Genomic DNA, 26,128 nt, shown 5'->3' on the forward strand with positions numbered 1-26,128 from the left:
TAAAATTGGGGTTCAGAGGATGGATGGGGGTGTGGTCTTGCTGACACCGCCAGTCTACGGCTTCTTTGTGAAACACAGCCTTCTTTTCAGTTCGATCCTACTAGCAACAGAGTTAGTCAGTCCTTGAGGGTCAGGTCAGCGAGAGCTGGCCACCACGTCTTGACAGGTTTGACCCATAGAAGCCGAATAGCAGAAGGGGGAACTGACTTCTGCAAGCTGGCCTCCGACCTCCACGTGTGCCACGGCACACCCAGCACAAACACACATGGTATTTCTAAGACTCTGACTTAGTTGGGTGGCATATCGCCGAGGTTTGAGCCAGCCTGGTCTATATAGGAAATTCCTGGACATCCAATGAGACTTTGTCTCAGAAAACAAAGTGGAGTCACTGGTGCAGTGGTGGCCCACACCTTTAATTTCAGCACTCAGGAGGCAGAGGCAGGTGGGTCTCAGTTCCAGGACAACCTGGTCTACAAAGTGAGTTCCAGGACAACCTGGGCTACACAGAGAAACCCTGTCTCAAAAACAAAACAAACAAACAAACAAAACAACAAAAAAAGTGAGGTTGGGAGGTGGGAACAACAACAAAAAATTTGTTTAAAATTTTAATTCTCTCTCTCTCTCTCTCTCTCTCTCTCTCTCTCTCTCTCTCTTTCCTTTTTCAAGACAGGGTTTCTCTGTATAGCCTTGGCTGTCCTGGAACTCACTTTGTAGACCAGGCTGGCCTCGAACTCAGAAATCCGCCTGCCTCTGCCTCCCGAGTGCTGGGATTAAAGGCGTGTGCCACCACGGCCAGCTCTAAGATTTATTTTGTACATTTATGAGAAATGATGGTGCTGGTCAGCCAGTCACATAGGTTATGGGAGAGGGGCTTTGAGAGGACAGAGAAGAAAGGCGGGTTTAGTGTACCGATAAGGTGGGCATCGACTTTAATGAAAGAATTTGGCTCTTGGGTACCTATTCACAGAGTGATGGTATAAATACCCAGGCTGGTATCATATAATAGAAGATGACTTTGAATTGATCCTTCTGACTCTGCCTCCCTGTGTTGGGATCACAGCTATGTACCACCATGCCAGAGTTTATGTGGTCCTAGGGATCAAGCCCAAGGTTTCATGTGTTTTAGAATACCAACTGAGCTGTATCACCAGCCCCTCCCCCTTTCCAAGCTCCACTCCGCATTACCTACTAAGCGCTCTGCTGATTGTCCCGCCTGCAATTGCCTCACCCAGGACTTCTCCCCTCTGTGCCCCTGGCCAGTGACTGATGTGATCTATAAAAGTCTGACTCATCTGCCCCACAGGCAAACAGCTGCTGTCTGAGCTCACCAAACCCTGCTGTGGATCAAGCCAAAGTCTGATTCTATCAGACTCACCCTCATGCTTGATGCCCTTTGTCTTCAAGTGGGATCTGCATGCGCACATACCAGTGTGGGTGTATGGAGGTCAGAGGACAACCTCGCCTTTCACCTTGTTTGGGATGGGGTCTTGCTTGTTTTCCACTGCTGTATGTGCTAGGCTAGCTGGCTCTGAAGAGTCCTCCCATTCTCCTGTCCCTGTCTCCTACCTCCTAGTATGGGATTACAGCTACTTGTGTCACTGCACCTGGCTTTTTAAAAGACTTCTCTGAGGCTCTGAAGTCAACGCTTATGTCAAGTTTGTGCTACATGCACTTTATTCACTGGACCGTCTCCCCAGACTTGCCCTCTCCTGTTCTCTTTCGTTCCATTCCTCAACGGCTCTTCTTGGGGAACACGCCCATAGTCACATGACTCTGAACCCCCGTCTCTGGCGCTACTTAGTCTAAGACAGTTGGTGCCATCGGTGGGCCTGGCACTCACTGTGAGGCAATGAGGACTCTGTCGTGTCACTGAGTGAGGTCGGGTGAGGTCGGGTGATTGATGGGTCCTTTGCAGCTATACTTACATACTTATACACTGGTCAGAGACTGGAGGCTAGTTCCTTCAAGGAAGAGTACAGCAGGATAGCGTGCATACAGAAAAATACTCCCCCAACTCCCATCCCCACTGCCACCCTGAAGTGGCCTGTGGCTATTTACCCAGGTAGGTGTGTACTCCATAATAAAGAGAAATGCTCGAAGCTTCCTCTTGCTGGCCCCTTACTCTTACAATACAAGCATATGGGTGGGAGTCAGGTAAGTGGATCCCAGCCCAGATCTGTGTCTGGCTCAGCAGGTTGCCTGGGCTTCGGTGGATGATTGACACTCCATCCTGCCTTGTGCTTGTCCCATATCCTACTTTTGTTCTTTGGCTAATTGGTTTTTTTTTTTTTTAAGTTTATTTATTTTATGTATATGAGTACACTGTAGCTGTCTTCAGACATACCAGAAGAGGGCATCAGATCCCATTACAGATGGTTGTGAGCCACCATGTGGTTGCTGGGAATTGAACTCAGGACCTCTGTTGGTGCTTTTAACTCCTGAGCCACCTCTCCAACCTGGCTAATTGTTTTTTGTTTTGTTTTTTTTTAAAGATTTATTTAAAGTGTGCGTGCTCTCACGCGAGTGTGTATCTATAATGGGGTGCACATGGTCAGAAGAAGGTGTCAGATCCCCTAGAGCTGGGTTATAGATAGGTATGAGCCACCTGACATGGGTGCTGGAAACTGAACTCAGGTCCTCTGCAAGAATATTAAGTGCTTTTAATTGTGGAGCCATTTCTCCAACACCTTCCTCTTTAACTTGACTTAAAGAAGTTATCATTTTTCTACCCTTGTCCCAAAACATGTTACACCTTTGCCAGAGAGAGTAGCTTTGGAACATTAAGGAGAAAAGAGAAATAGAGAAATTCTAGAAGGAACAACAGCAACAACAACCAACACACACACACACACACACACACACACACACACACACACACCAACCTGTATAAAGGTAGTTTTTATTCTGTAGTAGCTGTTGTCTTGGAGGCTTACTGCTCCATCAGCTAACCTAGGCCTCGCCTCTGTACAATCTAACCTAGGCCTAGAATGTTTTCAGCCTCTGAGACTTGCTGCTGGATAAACTCACTCCTTCCTAGTTCTTTTTTTTTTTTTTTTAGCTCTGGCTGGCTGGTTCAACTCAACAAGCTGGACTGATTCAATGTGGATTCTCTCTCTCAGCCTCTCCTGAATTGTTTTGATTGCTTCCTTCCTTCCTTCCTTCCTTCCTTCCTTCCTTCCTTCCTTCCTTCTTTCTTTCTTTCTTGCTTTCTTTCTTTCTTTCTTTTTTTGGTTTTTCGAGACAGGGTTTCTCTGTATAGCTCTGGCTGTCCTGGAACTCACTTTGTAGACCTGGCTGGCCACACCACAACTAGAAATAGCTATTGGACTGGAGAGATGGCTCAACGGTTAAGAGCACTGACTGTTCTTCCAGAGGTCCTGAGTTCAAATCCTAGCAACCACATGGTGGCTCACAACCATCCATAATGATACCTGAAGCCCTCTTCTGGTGTGTCTGAAGACAACTACAGTGTACTTATATATAATAATAAATAAATCTTAAAAAAAAAAGAAATAGCTATTTTTAGCAAATAACACAATCTTGGGGGGCACAGTGTGATCAAATATCCTGTGACAAACCTTCCCAGTCCCTTATGAGATGATACACCTTGAAATCAGAATGATGTAAGAGTGAAAAATAGCCGGGTGGTGGTGGCGGTGGCGGTGGCGGTGGCGCACACCTTTGATCCCAGCACCGGGGAGGCAGAGGCAGGCGGATTTCTGAGTTCGAGGCCAGCCTGGTCTACAGAGTGAGTTCCAGGACAGCCAAGGCTATACAGAGAAACCCTGTCTCGAAAAAAAAAAAAAAAAAAAAAAAAGGAGTGGAAAATAAGGAAACTATACTTGCTTTGTGAGTAGTGAGCTCAGAGGATAGGGATAATATGTCAAATAGTAAATTAGGGGACATGAAGGAGGAACCACAAACTGAAGAAGAACACGTTTGTTCTGGAATGGACTTCAAAGGCAATTTACCTCTTTACAAGCTGCTTGATCTTTCTTAACTCTCATAGAAGCAGAAGGATGTTTGATTGTGTAGCAATATAATACAGTGCTCTAGGCTTGGTCAGGAATATTCCAAGTATGAAGGGATGACTGGCTTAGCCAAAACTCATCACTACGTCTACATCCCTAAACCCTTGGTCCATTAATATCATTTTGATTAGGAGAGAAACTAATATTAAATATATCGTGCTAAGAACCTGTCTTAGTTACTTTACTGTGATAAAATTACTCTGCCAAAGGCTAGAAAGATGGCTTAATGGTTAAGAGTATATACTGCTTTTAGGGGGGGATCTGAGTGCAGTTCCTAGCACCCTTGTAAGGTGGCTCATGAATGCAGTAACTGCAGCTCCAGGAGATCTTATCACTCTCTTCAGGCCTCCTTGGGCACCTGCACTCAACTCACAAACACATATTCCCTCTCCTTCCCCCAGACACAGGCTCTCACTATGTAGCCCTGGCTGACCAGGAAATCTTTTAGACCTCTGGAGTGCTGGGATTAAAGGCATGCACTACACCTGGCTGTCCATTCCATTTTTTCATTCATTCATTCATTCATTCACTCATTCATTCATTCATTCATTCATTTTGCCTTCATGTATGCCTGCACACCAGAAGAGGACACCAGATTCGATTACAGATGTATAGATCGTTATTGTTGGGGTCTGAGAGTTGCCACACAAACCACACATACACCAATCTCAGTTAAGCTAGATAGAACAGTTTATTGAACACACACCTTTAAACTGGATATCCAGGTCCATGAGAAGGAAAAACCTAATTGTGGCACCAGTCTGACCTCAGGACAGGCTTTTTAAATGAAAAAACAAACGGGTTCAAAAGTTGGAAGGCAAGCAGTGAAGTGTTTCAACATTTCTGTCTAACTAGATAAAGTATCATTAGCTAACCTTTAAACTGATTGTTCACCTCCTGAGTGAGGTAAGAAGGGTGGTGGACAGGTGGTGAACAGGGGAATTTCAGAACATTGAGATAACAGGGTGTGAGGCCAAATCTTTTAAATTCAGACTCCATTTTAGAGAACCTCACCTACATTTAAACTCAGGTAAACGAATAGGCTGGTACTTAACATTGGTTTCCAAGTTGTCCTTCAACAAAACCTGAGCCTAGCTCCAGTCTCTAGGCTAATCCCCAACAAGACCAGAGTTTCCAGGTTACACACTCAACAAGACCAGTGTCTCCAGGCTATTCCCCCCAACAATCCTGCACCCCCAGGTTACAAGCCCACTCCCTTCCTAACGACCACCAATGCAGAGGGGAGCAGAAGTCAAGTTTATGGTATGGCTCCCAGCACCAGCCAATTATGTTAAAGGACACAGTAGCTTTCTAATTAGATGCTTGCACACATATTCCCCAGTTGCTGCTTACTGTAAAGCCTTGGCCCTATAGACATTTGGGGCTCCCCCACCACCAAAACCATCCTGTGTGATAGTGGAGCGTTGGGGGTTGGGGGTCGGGGACAAGCTAGCTGGAATAGAATAAAGACTCTGCTGTGAGTTGCATCAGATTGGCTCCTGTCTGTTTTGGGAGACCACTAACATTTCCCTGGCACTTCAAGGATACAAGTGACTCAACCATAATTTGTGGCTTATTAGAAGCATTCTTCAGTGTCAGCTGTGGATAATTTCTTCAGGAAGTAGAGGCTGAGAACCTGAACTTAATGTCACCGTATGAGCAAAATGGAGACTGAATACAAAATGGCTGCAGTTATGTTAAAAGGAGTGGGCCTCAACAGTTATGAGCCACACCATGTGGTTGCTGAGAATTGAACTCGGGACCTCTGGAAGAGCAGCCAGCAATCTTTACCTTTGAGTCGTCTCTCCAGTCCTGTTGAACGCATTTTTATATTGACTCTCAAGAGTCATTTCTCAGCTGGGCAGTAGTGTTCCAAACCTTTAATCCCAGAACTTGAGAGGCAGAGGCAGGCAGATCTCTGAGTTCAAGACCAGCCTGGTTTACAGAGTGAGTTTTAGGGCAACCAGAACTACATAGAGAAGCTGTCTAGAATGAAAGAACAAACAAACAAACAAACAAACAAACAAAAAAGAGTCATTTCTCTCCTTATGGAACCTGGTAACGAACTCAGGTCTTCAGGCCTGCGTGCAAGTCCTTCTCTCATGCTGAGTCATCTTGCTGAAATTCCCTGACTCCATTTTACCTTTGAGACAGTTTCACTATAACCCAGGCTGGCCTAGGATTCACTACATATTCCCTAATTGGCCTCAAACACGGCAATCTTGATGTTGCAGCTGCCTGAGTGGTGGGATTGATTACAAGTGTCAGCCTCTGAGTCAAGCTAGTCCTGTCATTTTTGATCTGTCCGTGGGACACAGCCACTTGCTTTTGCTGGTGAGGCTGCCCATGCTTGAAGCTCTGCTGTCTTAGCTGCTGTATCATTTCAAAGACATTTGAGGAGCTAAAAACCACGATGTCGCTCCCATTACTGTTTTTTGAGAGCAAGGGAAATTTCATAAACATTATCTCGGGAGCTAGAATCATGACATATGCCAAATGGCCCAAATAAACCTTGAGACCAGGAAGGTAGTATCAATGTCAATATTAGGACTCACTTTCTTCCCAGTATGGAGGTACACTTCCATAAGTCTAGCACTTAGGAAGCAGAGAAGAAAGATCTTGAGTTAAGGCCACTAAGGTCATTCTAGGATAGCCTGGGCTACTACAGAGTGCGACCCTGTCTCCAACAAAAGGCTTCCTCCCCAGAATTAGAAACCAGGAGAGTAGAAGCACTGATTCTGGGAAGCCGAGCAGCAGGAAAGAGGGGCAGGGGTTGGAGATGAAACAGAATGGCAGCTGGGGAGATGGCTCAGTTGATAAAGTTTACAGGGACATACCTACCAGACGTCAATCTCCAGAACCCACATTATTCAAGAAAAAAGAACGGAGAAGACCAATTGTGTGTGGTGGCACACACCTTTTATCCCAACACGTACACTTAGGAGGCAGAGGCAGGCAGATCTATGAGTTCCAGTTCAGCCAGGGCTACATAGACCCAGTCTTTAAAACAAAACAAAACAAAACAAAACAAGAACAAAAACCAAAAAACAGCCAGGTGATAGCCTGTGCTCATTATCCCAGTACTGGAGAGGGAGAGGCAGGAAGATCCCTGGGGCTTGCTGTGAGCCTACCCTAATCAGTGAGCTCTGGGGCAGTGGCAAGTGCCTGAGAAATAAGGCCTAGTGACAGTGTCGGCCTCTGGCATATACACGTGCGCGCGCGCGCACACACACACACACACACACACACACACACACACACACTTTTGTTTTGGTTTTATAATTTTTAAAAAAGATTTATTTATTTTATTATATATAAGTACACTGTAGCTGTCTTCAGACACTCCAGAAGAGGGTGTCAGATGTCATTACAGATGGTTATGAGCCACCATGTGGTTGTTGGGATTTGAACTCATGTCCTTTGGAAGAGCAGTCAGTGCTCTTAATCAGAGTCATCTCACCAGCCCTGGTTTTTAAATGGTATGTATGTATGTATGTATGTATGTATTTTTGTTTTTTAGAGACAGGGTTTCTCTGTATAGCCCTGGCTGTCCTGGAACTCCCTCTGTAGATCAGGCTGGCCTCGAACTCAGAAATCCATCTGCCTCTGCCTCCCAAGTGCTGGGGATTAAAGGCATGCGCCACCACTGCGCGGCTGGGTTCTTCTTTTTTACACTCTTTATCCCTGGCCCCAGTTTCACCCCTTGTCACTCCATAGGCGAGAGAGAAAGATAGGGTGGCCAGAGAGAAGTTAGATTCACGGAACTCTATCTTTCTTCTTGTTTCTTCCTTGGGCACAACTACTAACAAACCACAACCAACCTACCTGAGTGACCAACAACCAACCATGCCTAGTGGGGCCCTAGCATTTATATACCCTATGAAAGTAGCCAGAATTTCAAATGTCTCACAATTGCAGAAACTACCTGCAGCTGGCAAAACTATGCTTTTGCTAGAGCCCAAGGCAAACCACAGTCAGCTGTTGTGACCAGTTTGAAGCAGCCCTATATCCCCACACCTGGGATTAAAATGAAAAGACATTTTTATAATCTCTCTCTCTCTCTCCCACCCCCACCACCCTCCCCCCTCCCCCCTCCCCCTGTATGTTTAAAGAAACCAAAATTCCAGAATTCTTTCTACAGTCTTGGAACTCACTCTGTAGACCAGGCTGTCCTGGAATTCAGAGGTCTCCCTCCTGCCTCCAGGGTGCTGGGATTAAATATGTGCACCACCACTGTCTGAGATACACACAGACATTTTAAAAAACCCTATTATGAGCCCTGAGCCCTGGTTTCTTTCTTCTTTCCTCCTCCTTTCTTTTCTTCTTCTTCTTTTTTTTTTAATTAAAAAAAATTTTGGGGTCTGGTGAGATGGCTCAGTGGTTAAGAGCACTGACTGCCCTTCCAGAGGTCCTGAGTTCAAATCCGAGGAACCACATGGTGGTTTATAGTCATCTGTAATGAGATCTGACACCCTCTTCCGCTGTGTCTGAAGACAGCTACAGTATACTCATATACATAAAATAAATAAATCCTCAAAAAATTTTTTTTTGATCAGGGTGTATGTAGCCCCGGATAGTGTAGAACTCACTATGTAGACTAGTCTGGGAACTCACAGAGATCCACCTGTCAGGTATAGACCACCACATAGGCTACCACACCTGTTGTGGGCAGTTTTTTTTTCCCTTAAGATTTATTTTTATTTTGTGTGTGTATGTGTGTGCATATGTGTGCACTGTGCCAAATGTGTGACAGGAGCCCAAGAGAGACCATCCAACCCTCTGGATTTGGAGTTACACTGGTTGTGAGCCACCGTGGGAACTAGGAACTGAGCTCCGGTCCTTTGCAAGAACAGTTAGGGCTTTTACTTGGTAAGCCATTTCTCCAAGCCAAATAATTTTTTATATGTGTATCCTTTGCCTGCATGCATATATGTTCACCTGGGGTGGTCAGCGTCTCCCATGGTCAGAGGGCATTAGATCCACCTCTAGAACCTAGTGACAGGGTTGTTAGCCACAGTTTGAGTTCTGGGAACTTAGCGAACCTTTGTACTCTGGAAGTGCAACAGTGCTCTTCAACACTGAGCCACGTCTTCAGCCCTTGGGCAGTATTTTAAAATATTTGATTTATGTAGCAGTTGTTCCTAATACTAGATAATTATAAGATTGTAAATTACAAGATTCTGAGCTTCACTAATTTCCAGGGGAACAAAATTATGGGAGTCTTGGCTTTGCATCTACTATTGCAAAAATAGTTGAGATAATCAAGCTTGAGGAGAGATTTTTGTGTCACAGTTTCAAACAGTTCTCAGTTAAACTTGCTCCCTTTGTGTCTACAGTGAAGCTGCACACAGCGAAGAACTCCTGTTGGAAGAAGTTGCTCACCTCATGGTAGGCAAAGAATCAAACATGAAGGAAAGGGTGGGACTCAAAGTAGGGCCTGACAGGAAAATCTTGGTGACCTTGGGCGAATCCTCTTGGGGAAAACGTTTGTCCCTTCCAGGCAGGGCAACACCTAGTATGTCCCTTTCTGTGGGCAATTTGGGGTCAGGCACTTCCTAGGAGAAATAAAGCCGGACCAAACCAGTATTAGACACGAGGGTGGTATTTCATCTTCTGCTTAGGAATCCTCCTGCACGCTCTTGCGGCCCGGGAGGAGTCGGGAGTTCTTTCCCAACCTCTGTCGCCCTCCTGGTGTAAGATGCGCCCTAATCAGCAGGGAGGGCTGTGCGACCTCGAGAAAGCGAAGCACAACAGCAACTAAGGCCTTATCTAGCGATGCTGCGGACCCCACCCACGAGACCGCATCCCGTGTCCGTCAGCTGACAGCTCGACCCGGGACACCCTCACCCCTGCTCTTCATCCGGGAACCTCACCCGGGACCGCCCTCCCGTGGACTTCCGTCGCCGGAAGTGACGTAAGGCGTCAGCCTTCTGGCAGTCGAGAGAGTGGCCCCGGACAGGCTGGTGCAGCTGAGCGAGGAGCGCCTCCGTGACGGGACAGTCTCCAGGCCCGCCTCTCCACCTGGGTGAGTCCCGGGGAACCGTTGTCGCGTCGCCGTGGGAGCGACCGCTTGTTTGGCCCGCGGGGCGGACGCGCAGGAGGCGCCGCGTGCGGGCTGACGGCTGTTCCCGGAGCTGGGGCGCGCGGAAGGCCGGGCTCGCGGCCCTGTTTTCCCCTCTTCCCGGGTTCGTCGCGGAGCCCGGGGAGCCGGGGTGGCCCCGTGGTGCGAACCCAGTGGCCGGGCCCGGGTGGCAGCTCGGTCTTGTGGCCCGCTTCGCCCTCTGGGGACCGAACCTTTGCCCAAGAGAGAGGTAGGCGGAGGGTGGCTCTGGGCGAGGCCTGCGGACGGGCCGGGAGCCTGGCGGAGGGCGGTGGACGGTGGACGGTGGACGGAACCCGGGCTCGTCCTTGGATCTGAAGGACACCAGGCTCCTCGCAGCCCTCCCTCGTGCTGCGCGCAGGTGGCTCGACCAGCCTGCCCTAAGGGTCTGTCTCCTAAGTGAGTTGTATCATTATTCATCGGGGCCCATTGAGTAATGCAGAACGGCCTTACCGCTTACCACATGATTCCTAAGGGGCCTGCTTTTGAGAAAAACAATGAGTAATCTTATCTGGCGTGTTTCACTGGGTCTCAGCTTGAGCCTCTAAATTACTTAGGACGCTCCATGGAAAGGTTTACGCAGTTGTACTGTGTTGAAAAAAATTCTTTTAATGGTAGCTATTTTGTTGTTGTTGTTGTTGTTGTTGTTTTGGTTTGGGTTTTTAAAAGACAGCTTTGAGGCTAACCTTGAACTTCTGAACCTCCTGTCTAAATCTTCCGAGAGCTGGGATTACACGCCCAGCGATACACACACACACACACACACACACACACATATATTTTAAACCACAGATTTGGGATTGTTCAGTAGAGTCTGAGTAATATCGAATTCTTACACCTTCCTGTTTGGGTTTTAAGTTTTGAAACCGAATGGTACTCATGTTTGTTTTTTTGTGAAGGGGGAGGTTGTTATGGATTGAAGGTAGGGCCTTGTGCATACTAGGAAGTACTCTACCCTTAAATTACAGGCATCTCCTGCTTCTGTGTTTTTCTTTTTGTTTATTTTGGTAACTTTTTAGGTTTTAAACCCTTCTTGGGCCCTAATTACCATGCACTTTACTTAATTACATTTAGAGAAACTTAAGTCTGTGGACTGTGACAACTAAAATCTAGTGGGGCTGGGTTTCTAGACAGGGTTTCTTTCTGAGGCACTGGCTGTCTTGGAATGTAGATCAGGTTAGCTCCAAACTCGTGTCTACCTGCTTCTGCCTCACCAGTGCTGGAATTAAAGGCTTGTACTACCACCTTCAGGCTGGTTTTTTTTTTTTTTTTTTAAAGTCTGCTTTTAGCTGAGTGTGGTGGTGCTGGTCTTTAATCCCAACCCTTAGGCAAGTCTCTGTGAGTCTGAGGCCAGCCTGGTCTTCAAAGAGCATCCAGGACAGCCAGGGCTTTGTTGCACAGAGAAACACTAGCTTTAAAAAAATGTCTTTTTAACAAAGTCTATCATATATAGAATAGTTTGCCAAGTCCTGAGAATATGAGATTATGGGACATTTTAACTTACTAAGCAGTTCTTCTCACTCTCACCCTGCAGTGATGGTCATTGTCCCCTGAACAGGGATGGAGGAGGTAACATCCCAAGAAGCCGCAGAGTCACCCAGGGGCCACTTCCAGCCTTTGGAGAACCAGTCTGAATGTCTTTCCCCAGAGCTTCGGTTTCTGCAGGACACGGACATGGAGCAGGGATTCAGTGGGGGTAAGGCAGAGACCACACTTTCTTCAAGGAGAATGGGAATAGTAAGGGGCCCTGGCCTGACATGAGAGAGGCCAGGGTCTTGAATAAGAAGGTGGGCCTTAGTGGAAGAACTGGAAGGGCGTGGCAGGTGTGAGTCCTTGGCTTGGGCCCTGTGGTTAGGGTAGCTAGCCTGTCTGTAATCCGCCCATCACCCTGCTCTGGCCTTGAGAATATGAGCTTCACTGCAGACACCACAACCAGAATGACTTCTAACAAAGGCTGCTTTTGCCATGTCTCACTAGCTTACCTAACGCAGGCCTCGGGGACTCCCTGGGTTCTCTTCAGTCTGCCTCCTCTCCTGGTGATCTAGTGTGATTTGCTACCTGCCATTCTTTTGCAACTTCAGTGTTCGTGAATAATCCAATTTTGGTCAAGAAAGCAACCATTTAATTTCCTGTTTGAACACAGTGTCTCTTTACATGCACAGATGTTACATCATATTAACTATCTATTCACATACATATATTAAATAGGTAAGTGTTTCCTCCCCTTGAAATAGGATCCTGCTAATGTATAGGTAGCCCTGGCTGGCCTAGTACTATGCGGCCCATGATTTGAATGAATCTTGTCTCGGCCCCCCAGCTACATTGGGAATGTAGGCATACAGCATCATACTTAGCTGCTGGTTTTATTATGTAAGAACTATGTCGTAGTTCTTATAGATCAGCACCAGTGCCTGAAGGAACTTGTATGTCAGCAACACAGATGGAGTACCATTATGTGGAGGGTACTGTGTGGGACATTGTTGGAGGGTGTAAAGGATTGTGAGGAAACATGACTGTTTTTGTTTCTACAAGCCGCACACAATAGCTTGCAGAAATAGTGCCCAATAATAACATGAAGGCAGAATGATGTTTATAGTAAATGGTATCTGGAAAAATGTCAGAAGTTTGCTGAAGACCCTGGCCCTATCATCAAATCCTTCAACTTTTTTGTGTTGTTTGGGTCTCTCTGCATAGCCCTGGTTGTCCTGGAATTTGCTAGGCCAGTCTGGCCTTAAAGTCAAAGAGATCCACCTGCTTCCACCTCCTGAGTGCTGGCATTAAAGGCTTACACCACCACACCCAGTCCCCTTCAACTCTTCTTCAGAGCCTTAATGTAGAGCAGGTTGGCATTGGACTGCTATGCCTTGGTGACTGAACTTCTGATCCTTCTATATCCACCTAGGTGCTGAGATTACAGTTGTGTGACACCTTGCCCACTAGATGGTGCTGGGGATCAAACCCAGAGCATCATGCATGCCAAGCAAGCACTCCACCAACTGAGCTATGTCTTCAGGCTTCTTTTTGCTCTTGTTTCTGGTTTTTGAGACCACATTTTTCACTCTGTAACCCAGGCTGGCCAGGAAATGCTGTCTGTCTGTCTGTCTGTTTTGCTTTGCTCATCACAACAGGTATAATGCTTGCCCTTCTATAGAAGGAATGTCATGCCATGAGGATTAAGTGCGATTCCTAGTAAAGTCCATATTACAGTCCTCAGTCTGTGTAAGTAGGAGCAGCTCCCAAGGAGGAGTGGGCATACCTGAGACCTGGTAAATGTTGACTTTACTGGAACACTGACGTGAAGGAGGATGCAACAGACATACCTTGGGCAGGAGAAGTGTTCTGAAAAGGGAGCCCTGTGGAGGGGCTGCTCTCACTCTTGGCTCCTTTCTCCTCCCTCAGCTCCACCTGTTCCCCAGGTGCCTGCTCTTCCCCATGAGGGAAGCCCAGGAGACCAGGCAGCTGCGCTCCTGACAGCCAGGTACCAGGTGAGCTGAGGGACCCTCTGCTTTTCCTCAGGGTTTCTCGTTGCTTGAGTGTGGCCTCTCTTTCACCCCATCTGTTAACCCTTGCCTGGAGTCTTTTCAGTAGCAATTTGGGAACAGATCATTTTCAGAGACCTGGATTTGACAGATAGAATTTTTCCATCTCCACTATCATCTTTGTCCATGAGACTGTGATGGGCACTCATGGGATTTGTTCTCTTAAGTTCTAGTCTGTTCTCTCTCCTCCCCAACATAAACAGCTACTAGACGTCCTCTGTGTCATGTTCATTCTCTGGCCATGGTGCTATAGTAGCCCATTCCTGAGAGCAGCCAGAATTATTATTTCAGGAGTTTGTGACATTCGAGGATGTGGCTGTGCATCTTACACGAGAGGAGTGGGGATGCCTGGACCCTGTTCAGAGGGAGCTCTACAGAGAAGTGATGTTAGAGAATTATGGAAACGTGGTCTCACTGGGTAAGGACCCTCCTGTTGATCAACTTACCTGTTTGGATTTCTTTCTGAGTAGGTGTGAGGTTTTTTAGGTAGTCAGTAGAGTGTGCCCAGTTAACACAGAACCTCTCAGCCCTCCATCTTTAAGGTCCTTTCCTTGGGGGTGGGGGTGGAGGTAAATTGAAGGTTACTTTGGGTTATCAGGAGGAGACCGTTATCCTTATCCCCAGTTTGTACTTCTTGCTTTTGTGGGACATCAGTTTCCTGTTAGGAAAGAGAAACTTGGTTGTGCTTTGGCTAAATTCTCCCTTTCTTTTCTTTTCTCTCCTCTCTCCCCTCTTCCCCTTCCTCTCTCTCCCCTCTCTCTCTCCCCTCTCTCTTCTCCCTCCCCCCCCCCCCTTTAAATAGTCATAAGGATCTTCCCAACCCCTAGCTGGACTCTGTTCTGATCCCTTTGTGTATCTGAGATATTTTCCATTAAAGAAATACATTTAAAAGACAGGCTAAAATCTCTCTTGATGATGAGTCTCACTTTTTTGAGATTCTCAAACTCTTCTCCAAACAGGCAGGTTTGAGAGACTTCATTTAAAGGTGGGACTCACTGTCTGCCATTGGAGTGCATCACCTAGGTGGTGATCCAAGTAACCGTAACCCAGCACCAGAAGGCTCAGGATGTCCCCTGCTGTCTTCAGACACACCAGAAGAGCGCATCAGCTCTCATTACAGATGGTTGTGCACCACCATGTGGGTGCTGGGATTTGAACTCAGGACCTCTGGAAGTGCAGTCAGTGCTCTTAACCACTGAGCCATCTCTCCAACCCTAGGCTAAATTCTTAAATTACGATTCCTTATTTTAAGGATACCTGAGATTAGGCAACCTATAGTGTTGTTGAGAAATACCCCTGAGGAGGGACAGGGCTGTTGGCAGTCTCCTTGAGCTTTGTCATCTTGTCTGCTGCCCTCACTGCAGTTTTTTAGCCTGTCTTTGATCTTGCATACACTCTTTGTGTATTTACATCTATAACCTCCGCCCCCTTCCCCACCTATTTTTTGTTTTTTTTTTTTTTGTTTGTTTTTTTTTTTTTTTTTAATTTTCCTGATTACATGCTAGATTTAAGACATTTTCTTACATGTGGGAGACAGTTTACTCATTGGCTCATTGGGAAGGTTTTTAGTATGTTTTCCATTCCTGGCTCTTTGATCTTTATAGGCATACTTCTCCGCCTTCCCACCACCCGGATTCATTGTGTGAATTCCTGCCCAGCCCTGAGTCATACCCAGGCAAGTGCTTTCTCTGGAGAAACACTTGCAGTCCTTACGGCAGGAATCACCAAGAGATGGCCCAGGGATCGGCTTTCCATCGGGAGTGCTCATCCCAGCACGGAAACTCCTTTTCCAAGATTGTAAGATATCATACTTGGTTGATGGAACATATGTTCCTTGGGATGCCACCATTATGTAAAGTTGCTGCTCCCTCCCTAAGTGACATTTGGTGAATCTCTAACATGGAAGCCTTCCTTATGATCACGTGCATTTGGAACTCCGTTCATTCATAAACCACACTTGGTGGTCAGCTACTTGTGTGAAATGCCACAAAGCTCACTCTTTTCAGTTGCCATCTTTTCCTGTTATTTTAGAGTAGGGATCAGATGCTGTGTGCTCTTTCTAGCAGTAAGTATAGCCTGCCCACTGTGATGCCTCACTGTGTGACCTCTCACTTGTGTGACCCCCAGACTTCTCTCATGTTTGGTATCATTTTTTTCTTCCTTTAAAGTCCTGTCTTCTTGTACCTGATTTGTTGTGGTACCAAACCAATTGCTGTATTTATATTACCTTTCCTATTAAGTGTTCTTAATGCTGTCTTTGATAGAGGGGAAGTAGGGGGGACAGAAACTAAATAGTTCAGGGCATCAAAATGGATGTATTTTTAAAAGCTTTGTAAATTGTAAAATGATCTATATAATTGTAAACTACTGTTAATTTTACCTAATACAGAATTTCCAACAGTTCACTTGTGTACTTTTTGTAGTAAAGAAATTTTGTAGTATTTTAACTCAAGCTTATAATATTCTACCAAGTGGAACTTTACCTCATTTTATCTTGTCATCTTTTCACACACAAAGGACACACATACATGCATACCCGCATAAACTATAAGAAACCCTCCTACACTACCCAGCTTGCTTTTGTGACTGAGCCAGCACATCCTTAGCAACTGTTTTAACATCCTTGGGAATTCATTTTATCTTTGTGGGTCCACCATACTTCATTTGAAATGTAAGGTTAAATTAAGTGTTTACTAATTTTATTTAGTGTTTGGGGTTAAACATAAGACCTTTATAATTCAGTCCATGGCTTAGTCTCTTTTTTCCAATTCATGTATTTCCCATGGCTGTATTTGTATTTATCACAGGCACCAAAAGAGTAGTCCCTTGATTAAATGTTTGCACTAGGCAGCAGTAAATAAATAAATGGCTGAGTTTACAAAATGCTTGATGTCTTGGAGACAACAGTAATTTCCATAGAATATGTCTTACTGTCATGACTCCTTTCTGTTCGTACCACATGCTATGCATATCTCGTTTAATCCTTGCTATAACTCAACAGTAAGCAGAGGATGTTACTCTTTAAATAAATAGCTTCCTTTAAAGCCTTTAAGCCTGGCACGAGGGAGACAGGAGCAAGCAGATCTTGAGCTTGAGGCCAGCCTAATCTGTATTGAGTTCCAGGACAGCCAAGGCTACACAGAGACACTTTATCTCAAAAGCAAAAAACAAAGCAAAGCAAAAAAATTTTAAAAAGTTACATTCTTTATTAATTCAAAGGGAGTGTGCACACCACAGCTTGCATGTTGAGGTCAGAGGATGACTTTCTAGTCAGTTCTCTCTTTGTGCTGTGTGGGCTCTGGGGGTTGAATCCAGGTCGTTAGCTCCTTTACTAAGTCCGCTCACTGGCCACAGAGGAACTTGAGGCTCTGAGAAGTTAGGCTTGGGACCTGCCTCTCTGCCTGTAGCACAGTAGGTCCAATCATGTATGACATTAAAAGTCTTGGGTTCGTTTGTTTTTAAACCAGGCATTCTGTAACTCGTATAGACTAACCAGGCTTCCTCCTGAGTGCTGGCATTAGAGGTATGGGCTGGGCCAGGTGTGGTGATGCACAGAATTAATCCCAGCACTTGGGAAGAAGAGGCAGATGTATCTTTCTAAGGTTAAGGCAAGCCAGAGCTATACAGTGAGACTTTGTCTCAAAAACAAAGGAAACCAAATGAAAAACAGGTATCCTTCATCACCAGGCCTGACCCTCATGACTTTTTTTTTCCCCCTTGAGACAGGTTCTCTATGTAGCTCTGGCTGTCCTGGAACTCACTCTATAGACCAGTCTGGCCTCATATATTTAGAGATCCGCTTGCCTCTGCCTTCCAGGTGCTGAGATTAAAGGCTTGCACCACCACAAACCGACCTCATATCACATTTTACACTGTGAATATTAATTTATCATGCCAGGGATGTAAACCCCAAGCCTTATGTGTGGAGGCAGCTGTTCTAATGAAGCTTAGCAGTACTTTCTTCTGACACAAAAGACCCAAGTTAAGTGTCCAAAAGGTGGTTGACTACTTAAACCTCAGCTGGGATTCAGAAACAGTGAATGTCATCCATGAATCTGTTCATATCTTACTGATTTTCCCAAGGTCCATATTTTCCAGCCCATTGCCCTTAAAACATATTTTTTAGATTATTTTATTTTATGTCTGTTTTGCTTGAGTGTATTTGTACCGTGTTCATGGTTGGTGCCTGTGGAGGTCAGAAGAGGGTGTTGAATACTTTAGAACTGGAGTTATAGTGAGTTGTGCACCACCATGAGTACTGGGAGTCAAACTGGGGTCCTCTCCAAAAGCAACAAGTACTCTTAGCATCTGAGCCATCTCTCCAGTCTCTGAATGCCTTTTTTATAAAATTGGGTAGCTGTTATGTTGACAGGTATAAAATTAGCACTCTGTAAGCTATTTTTAAGTATGTTGTTCAAAAGAAGTGCTGGCTGTATTATTAGTGCTGGCGGATCATTATTAGTGGTGATAATGCCTGAGATTAATTTAAAATATTTTGTTATAGTGTTCATTGGTGTTTTGCCTCCATGTATCTGTGAGGATGTCTAATACCCTGGAACTGGAGTTAATTTAAGGTTGTGAGCCGCCATGTGGGTGCTGGGAATTGAACCCCAGTCTGGAAGAGCAACCAGCACTCCCAGCCACTGAGCCAGGGAGAGGTGGCGCTGACTCCTTTCCTTATCCATATTGGAATGTTGATGTGTCCAGGCTCACTGCTGCTGTGAGCTCATGAAAGCAATGGCTTTTATTTCAAACCCCTTCCCCCCACCCTTTCTGTAATGTTCCTTGAGTCATAGAAGGGGTGATAGAGGTGGTCTCTTTAGGGCTAAGCACTCAAAAGGAACTTGTTCTCAGCTCTTTGAGCCGTTAGTCTGCGTTAACCATTGTCCTATATGCTTCTTCATATAGAACCTTCTCTTACCACAGCTGAAAAGCAGCACTAATTTTTTGGTATAAGTATATTTAGGAGCCAGTTTGACACCATATCCTTTGAGCAAAACAGAAGTAGGACCTATCTATAATCTTTCCAGTTGTGTACTTTTGACCAGGTTAATCGTATCAGGCCTCAAATCTCCTGTTTGGGCCTCAAATCCAATCAGGAAGTGCTTCCTTATTCCCATAATGGTCAGACACTATTGTAGCTTGAAGGGTTCGTAGTTGGGATAAGACCATTGATGTTTCCTCCCCATATCCTGCATAGCACCTTCTGGCATGAATGCTAGCTAGCAAAATGGAAGTTTCCAACTAGATTTGTTTTGCTTTTCCAGAGAGGGTTTCTTGATGTAGCCCTGGCTATCTGGGAAGGAACTCACCCTACAGACCAGTCAGTCAGGCAAGCTGTCTGTCTGTCTTATCTACCTACCTACCTACCTACCTATCTATCTATCTATTTTTTTTTTAAAGATTTATATCTAAGTACACTGTAGTTGTCTTCAGACACACCAGAAGAGGAAATCGGATCCCATTACAGATGGTTGTGAGCCACCATGTGGTTGCTGGAATTTGAACTCAGGACCTCTGGAAGAGCAGTCAGTGTTCTTAACCACTGAGCCATCTCTCCAGTCCTTAACTGCTCTTTACACTGTTTTTAAGACTCTGTAAACATTCATTATGTGGTAACATGCCAGGATAATGGGAACAAGAAATAAGCTAGATACGTGGTGTATAGATAGACTTTTGGAGATGAAGGACTGGAGCCAACCATTGCATATATGCTCCTTGATACTTTCTCTGCTCGGTGCATATAGAACCCTTTGGTTTTAAAAACATCAAAATTCTGTTTACTTAGCAGGCTCCCTGTTGCTTTAGCATTAAAAGAAGTTGAGCTGCTCAAGTCTGAGAGCAGGTTTGTCCTATTTGAGAAAAGCCTGGGCTCTATGAGTTTCTGCCCAGCATGGTCTACAAAGTGATATCCTGTCTCAAGACAGATAGATAGACAGACAGACAGACAGACAGACAGACACACACACACACACACACACACACACACACACACAGACATACACACACACACACAGGCGGAGATGTAAGTAGCCCTCTTGGCATTAGAAAGTTTGTTTTACGTGTACTTTTACTATACTTACTTCACTGTAGCATGTGGTAGTAGTGTTTATTGCTGCCTTTATATTAAGAATATGTGGTTCTTTAATTGTTTGAGATGGGTTGACCCTTTTGCTAGGGCTCTCTATCCACTGATTTTTTTATACAAGAGGCATCCCATAAATGCTTGTTGAGTAAAGTGTATGCTAATTCTGGTGTGAAGATGTGGCATACCCTTTTTTCCCATATTCACTGAAGCATATTGGTTCTATTTTTCTTTAAAGAAAGTCAAAATATTTGTAAGGTTCCTGGAACATTATGATAATTAAATATGATATGCAGTCGTCGGATCAGAGTAAATAAGCATTTTCATCTCTTCAGTAATTTTGTTTTTTGGGACAGTATATTTTTATGTAGTTCTGGCTGCTATGTAGATCAGGGCAGTCCTCTTTAACTATATGTATGTACTGAGTGTTTATATGTCACATGAGTGCAAGTGCCCAGGGAGGCCAGAAGAGGATTTCAGATTCCCTGGAGCTCGAGTTACAGCCAGTATGAGCTGCCATGTGGATATTGGGAACCAAACTTACTCCTGCCAGAGCAGTTAAGTCCTTTTAATTAAGCCATCTGTCCATCCCTTGAAGTAATTTGTTGGGGGGGTTAAAAACCTTAATATTGTCACCGGTCGTGGTGGCGCACGCCTTTGATCCCAGCACTTGGGAGCTAGAGGCAGGCGGATTTCTGAGTTTGAGGCCAGCCTGATCTACAGAGTGAGTTCCAGGACAGCCAGGGCTACACAGAGAAACCCTGTCTCGAAAAAACCAAACCAACCAACCAAACAAACACCTTAATTAAAAAAATCTTAATATTAATTAGAATTATATTGTAAATTGTTTCAACCATTTTTCTTACTGTGCTAAAGAACCAGAAATAATTCCCTGTTTTGGTGTTCTTTATTAAACTTGTGTGTCTTACAGGATTTTGCTAAATTTATTCATTTATTACTGATTTGCTGCTATATTTTAACTTATTATATAGCAGGGGCTTGCATTTCATTTTCAGAATGCCATTTGATACTCGTCGACAAGGTTTGATGCCAACACTGTACCATTGGCTACCATAGTACTAATGATAACTTCTGTGAAGACAGGTATCCAGCCATGCATGAATTCACCAATCTGTATTTAAATAAAAGATGCTGCTTCCAAGTTACAAACTCTTCCCTTAGCAAACCTTTTACCAGAGTACGGATCTCAACTCAGACGCCCTAGTCATCCTCTTCATTCTCCAGGTCTTCCTGACAAATGTCTTTCCAGAACTTATCTTCTGTATAAGTTTGGTTACATTTAGTAATGGTCACGTTACTAAAAAGAAAAGAGGGCAGTGTAGCATCTGGGGATAAATTGCCATATTCCATTTCCTTCTCTGTGAGCAGGATTTCCAATTTCGAAGCCTGATGGAATCTCTGAGCGGGAGCAAGATCTACAAGTCTTTGATCTGGAGTCTAAGAATAGAGAAGTCATAAGAGGTGACTGTTCAGGTGAGTAAGGCGGACTCTGTCAGAGGAATCAGTGCAAAAGTAATCTCCAGGGGTTGAGCCAAGCTCTGGCTGAGCTCATACTCAACACACAGAGCTTTGCCATTCTGGAGTGGAGACAGCGTCTGCCTGTCTCTACAGTTTAATTTCTTTCATACAAATTGTGCTAGGTCCTAATTCAAGTTACAGCACATCTGATAAATCCTGTGATGCACCTGATAAGTCTTGTAGCCAGAGCTCAGATGTGCTTCAACATAAGAAGGGTCATGCCAAAGCCAAGTCTTACAACCCATTTTTATGTTTGTTCCTTTGAAATATCTTACTGGCTGTTGTCTGTCTTGCTGAAATAGCCTGTTTCTATCTCCCCTTGATCCATTTCCATCCTTCCTTGCTCCTGTTGTGCCTTTACATCTGCTATTTTTTGTTTGGAAGTAAATAGAATTTGCTTATTTTTGAGGATAGTACATTATTTAGTTTTCCTCTTATTTTTATTTATATTTTTTTAAGCACAGGGTATAGATTACATTTGTATTTTTTATTTATATTGTATTAGATGGAGAGACCAGAGAAGAAAACAAGCTGTTGATTCCTAAGCGGAAAATTTCAGAAGAAGTACATTCATACAAAGTGAGAGTAGGAAAATTCAAACAAGATATTGCTCAAGTTCCTGAAACCAGAGAGGTTTATAAGTCTGAGGACAGATTAGAAAGACTCCAGGAGATTCTAAGAAAATTTCTCTTTCTGGAGAGAGAGTTTAGACAAATAACAATCAGCAAGAAGACTTTCAGCAGTGAGAAGAACACTGAACCTGAAAAAAGCTTCAGTCTAGACTCCACACTTGATACAGATCAGAGAGTTCTTAGAATACAGACCACTGATGACAGTAAATATGACATGAACTTCAACCAGAACCCAGCAGTTGGTGAACAAGAACCAATAAATCTAACAGAGAATTTTCAGAGTACTGACTATAAGGAAAGCTTAATGGATCTGTCCCACCTTAATAAGTGGGAGAGCATGCCTACCACCGACAGATCCTATAAATGTGATACTTGTGGGAAAACCTTCCATCAGGCCTCAGCTCTTACTAGACATCAGAGAATTCACACAAGAGAGAAACCCTACAAATGTAAGGAATGTGAGAAATCTTTCAGTCAGAGCTCAAGTCTTAGTCGACACAAAAGAATACACACCAGAGAGAAATCCTACAAATGTGAAGCGTCTGATAAGTCCTGTGATGCACCTGATAAGTCTTGTAGCCAGAGCTCAGATGTGCTTCAACATAAGAAGGGTCATGCCAAAGCCAAGTCTTACAAGTGTGGAACCTGTGAAAGAGTCTTCAGCCGAAGTGTGCATCTTACTCAGCATCAGAGAACACATAAGGACATGTCCTGTAAATGTACCGTGTGTGGCAGTGACTTCTGCCACACCTCATACTTAGTTGAACATCAGAGACTACATCATCAAGAGAAGTCCTATGAATATGATGAATGTGGGCTGGCCTATGTTAAACAACAAGGAATTCGTTTCCAAGAAAAGCCCTACTCATGTAACGAATGTGGGAAAGACTTTAGATTGAATTCCCATCTTATTCAGCATCAAAGAATTCACACAGGAGAGAAACTGCATGAATGTAATGAGTGTGGGAAATCTTTCAGCCAAACCTCATGCCTTATTCAGCATCACAAAATGCACAGGAAAGAGAAATCATACGAATACAACAATTATGAGGAAAGTTTCAGTCACAGTTCTGATCTTACTCTGCAACAAGAAGTTCCCATTAGAGAGAGAGTCTTTGATTGTGATGCATGGGAAGAGAACTTCAGTCAGAGAGCACACCTCATCCAACATGAAAGGGTCCATACCAAAGAGAAACCTTATGAATGCAGTGAACTTGGGGAGACATTTAGTCAAGTTCAGGCCTCATTCAATATGTGAGAACTGAGACCAGGGAAAGTCACATATGTACTGAATGCTATGATGTCTTCAGTCATAGCTTATTCCGTGGTCGGCATCAGAGAATTGATAACCAGAGAGAAACCCGCTGAATGTGATGAACATTGGGAAGGTTTTTTATTTTTTCTTATTTTTGGTGTTAAATTCTTCATTGGTTCCTGTAAATCAGTGCTAGAATATATAGAATATGATACATTCTTCAGATTATTTTCATACCTTAGTCACAGTTGGGGAATTTGTACTGGAGTAAAATTCCACTGTCAAATGTGAAAAAGCCATCAGTCAACTACCTTGTTGGTTCAGTGTCAAATTTGTGCCATGCATAAAGCCTGTGAAGACATAGGTGTGTATGTGAGGAAACTCAAGTCATACCCCAGTGCTTGATCACATCGAGGAAACTATACCCAGAAATAGTCTATACCCAAGAAATTATTTGGATATAGTAAATGTGGCAGATCTGTGAGCAGGAGTCCATCTGTCATCAGAATGTACCAGATGTGAGTCTGATTGTTATGCAAATGCTAAGATCAAAACATCTGCACCAGATGAGACTGATATAATGCAAACGGTGAAATTTAACCACTCTATTTTCCAGGCCTTATCCAGTATCAAAGTATTAGAAAATGCTTACTTCTCTGTGTAATTATTACTATTTAGTCTCAGTCTTTTTTACTGCTGAATAACTGAATCCAGAAGATAATTGGGAAACGAAGTCATTTTCTCACAGTATCCTTTAATAAGTATTCTAAGAAGGTACAAGTATTTTATTATAGAACTCATTTGAGTGAATTTATTTTAATTTGGCCGATACACATTAAAACATTTTTCTTCTTTGAAATGGATTCTTATTCACAGTTTACCTAGAATGCTGTTAATGTGCCAGTGTTGACATAGCTTCTGGAGAGTAGCTCAATGAGCCTTCTCTGTTCTGGCCAGAGTACTCTCCAAAGGAGACTCAGGCCTATTCTTTTCTGAGGACCCTACAGACTATTGTTTCTATAGCCACACCCTTGGCTTCCTGTTGATTTCTGCGTTCTCTTAGGCATCCTTAAATGATGTTCTGGTGTTAGCTTCTCACCAGCTGATAAAGAGTTACTTCCACATCAGCCATCCATACGTTTGGAGGATTCAGTCTTCCTGAGTTTGTGGCAGGCACCCAAACATTTGCAAGTGATGTCCAAGTTTTTAGCTGCCTTGTTTGCATCCACAGCCCTCTAATGAGATGACAAGGACATCAGGGAGCCAGTAAGACTCCTGTTGGCCTAGCTACATTCATTCAGTGCCTACTTTGCATGTATGTGTATGTTTAGAATTCTTTTATATGCCTATATTGAAGGCCAACAAAATGCTCAGGTCTGCTTTTGATAGGGAAACAAAGAACACACAAATCAGAATAAGGATATACAGCCTTCCAATAAAGATATTGCTGTTAGTGATGTATCTAGACAGTATTTCAAGAGAGTGGCAGGTCCGTTCCTGGTAAAACCTTAATCATTAGGATTGCTTCTTTATCTGTTCCCTCCTCCACTCCCTTCATCAAGCCAGGGTAGTATTTTGAAGCATAAAGCTTTGTGCATAATTATTTGTGCATTGCCATACTTTTGTGTTGGGATGCAGTCTTTGTTGCCCAGGCTGGTCTTGAATTCCTGGGTTCACACAATTTCCTGCCTCCCAAATAGCTGGGATTATAGGCATGCGCTCCTGTGCCTGGATTTTATTTTTGTATTTTAATAGAATCTGCAGGCCATATAAAGGATCATGGCTCTTTTGATTTACAGAAGTGGTCACAGGTGTTGAGTCCAGGGTCCCTGCCCGATGCCACAGAGTTCATGATTTTTTACATGATGTGAAGCATTTTCATCTTAAAATTTGTAACATCTTGTGAATAAGAAAAGTGTTATTTCAAATTCTAGTTGTCAATCAAGCAGTTGAGGCTTTCATAGTTCAGATGTCATAATGTTCACTAGGGATCCTCAACCAGTATATAAAATATGCTGCTCACTGTAAATCTTGTGGCTGACCTCTAGGGTAGTCCCACCACTGTATTTTACTTCTTTGCCATCAGCAAGCGTAGTGTCTCATCAGGACAAGAAAATCAACATATATCAAATTGATCTAAATGTAAAAGCAAATGAAAAATGCATGGTTTTTTGTCCCTGTCGAACATGTATATTCTTACTTATAGAGACCAATAGTCACTTCCAGTGACTGAGGCAGAGGATTTGATTCATTCCTAAGTAGCAGAATCTGTAAAAACCCCACGTATGCATTTGGGTTTGGAACGTGCTTTTGTACTTCTACTTGAATAAAGGTGTGTTCAGTGCTCGTAGACTCTTTGTTTTGAGCCAAGTCTGCAGGTCCCAGGCAGAAAGAAGCACTGGGCACCTTGGGACTCTTCACCATGCCTGCCTCTAGCTCCTCTGCGATACTCACAAGAGTGGTTCGCTCTCTACTGATGCCTAGCTTGCCTTTCCGTAGTCCTCTGCAGCCAGTTAGGATTGAGTAGTTTTGTATTTTAGATTTATTTATTCTAAATGTTTATGAGTGTTTTGGCTGCATATGTATGTACATTATGTGCGTGCCTGGAGTCCATAGAAGCTAGAAGAGGACATCAAGTCCCCTGAAAAAAAGATTTGAGCCACCATGTGGGTTCTAGAATCACTCCATTCTCTGCAAGAGAAGACAATGTTCATAACTGCTGAACCAGCTCTCTAGCCCCAGGATTGAATGTTGGTTCAGTTGGGATGCTTCAGTACATAAAATCAAACATTTGTAGTTTCGGTAGAGCTATGAGAATGTTTTGGGTAGGTAAAGTAAAAAAGAATGCCAAAATAGTTTTTGAAGTAACTTGTCAGTCCAAGTAGATATTTAGTTCTAATAAAAGTATGAGTTTTTATTAAGCCTTCGGTCTTGGGGGAGGGAAAGG

The 26,128-nt window shown here is 44.0% G+C and overlaps 1 protein-coding gene and 1 non-coding gene across 9 annotated transcripts; one reads left to right on the plus strand and one right to left on the minus strand.

Moving 5' to 3' along the window:
• Positions 1 to 8,743: 8,743 nt before the first annotated feature.
• On the minus strand, positions 8,744 to 11,807 carry Gm6287. The gene is made up of 2 exons (XR_003955840.1): positions 11,659 to 11,807; positions 8,744 to 10,526 (listed from the first exon to the last, which is right to left on the minus strand). It is a non-coding gene; the product is annotated as a predicted gene 6287 (transcript).
• Zfp655 (zinc finger protein 655) lies at positions 9,820 to 25,531 on the plus strand. 8 transcript variants are annotated; one of them, NM_001363451.1, is made up of 5 exons: positions 9,967 to 10,056; positions 11,666 to 11,827; positions 13,531 to 13,616; positions 21,145 to 21,249; positions 21,800 to 25,531. In NM_001363451.1, exon 5 carries the CDS (start codon positions 22,141 to 22,143, stop codon positions 23,182 to 23,184), a length of 1,044 nt encoding a protein of 347 aa, NP_001350380.1. In that variant the 5' UTR covers positions 9,967 to 10,056; positions 11,666 to 11,827; positions 13,531 to 13,616; positions 21,145 to 21,249; positions 21,800 to 22,140; the 3' UTR covers positions 23,185 to 25,531. The 8 variants fall into 8 exon arrangements, with proteins under 8 accessions (XP_017176603.1, NP_001350380.1, NP_001077427.1 ...); NM_001083958.2 differs by lacking the exons at positions 21,145 to 21,249; positions 21,800 to 25,531 and adding exons at positions 13,962 to 14,088; positions 15,275 to 16,547; XM_030254832.1 differs by lacking the exons at positions 9,967 to 10,056; positions 21,145 to 21,249; positions 21,800 to 25,531 and adding exons at positions 10,063 to 10,342; positions 13,962 to 14,088; positions 15,275 to 16,073.
• Positions 25,532 to 26,128: the final 597 nt, after the last annotated feature.

This window comes from Mus musculus, chromosome 5, assembly GCF_000001635.26.
Source record: "Mus musculus strain C57BL/6J chromosome 5, GRCm38.p6 C57BL/6J".
Lineage (NCBI taxonomy): Eukaryota > Metazoa > Chordata > Mammalia > Rodentia > Muridae > Mus > Mus musculus.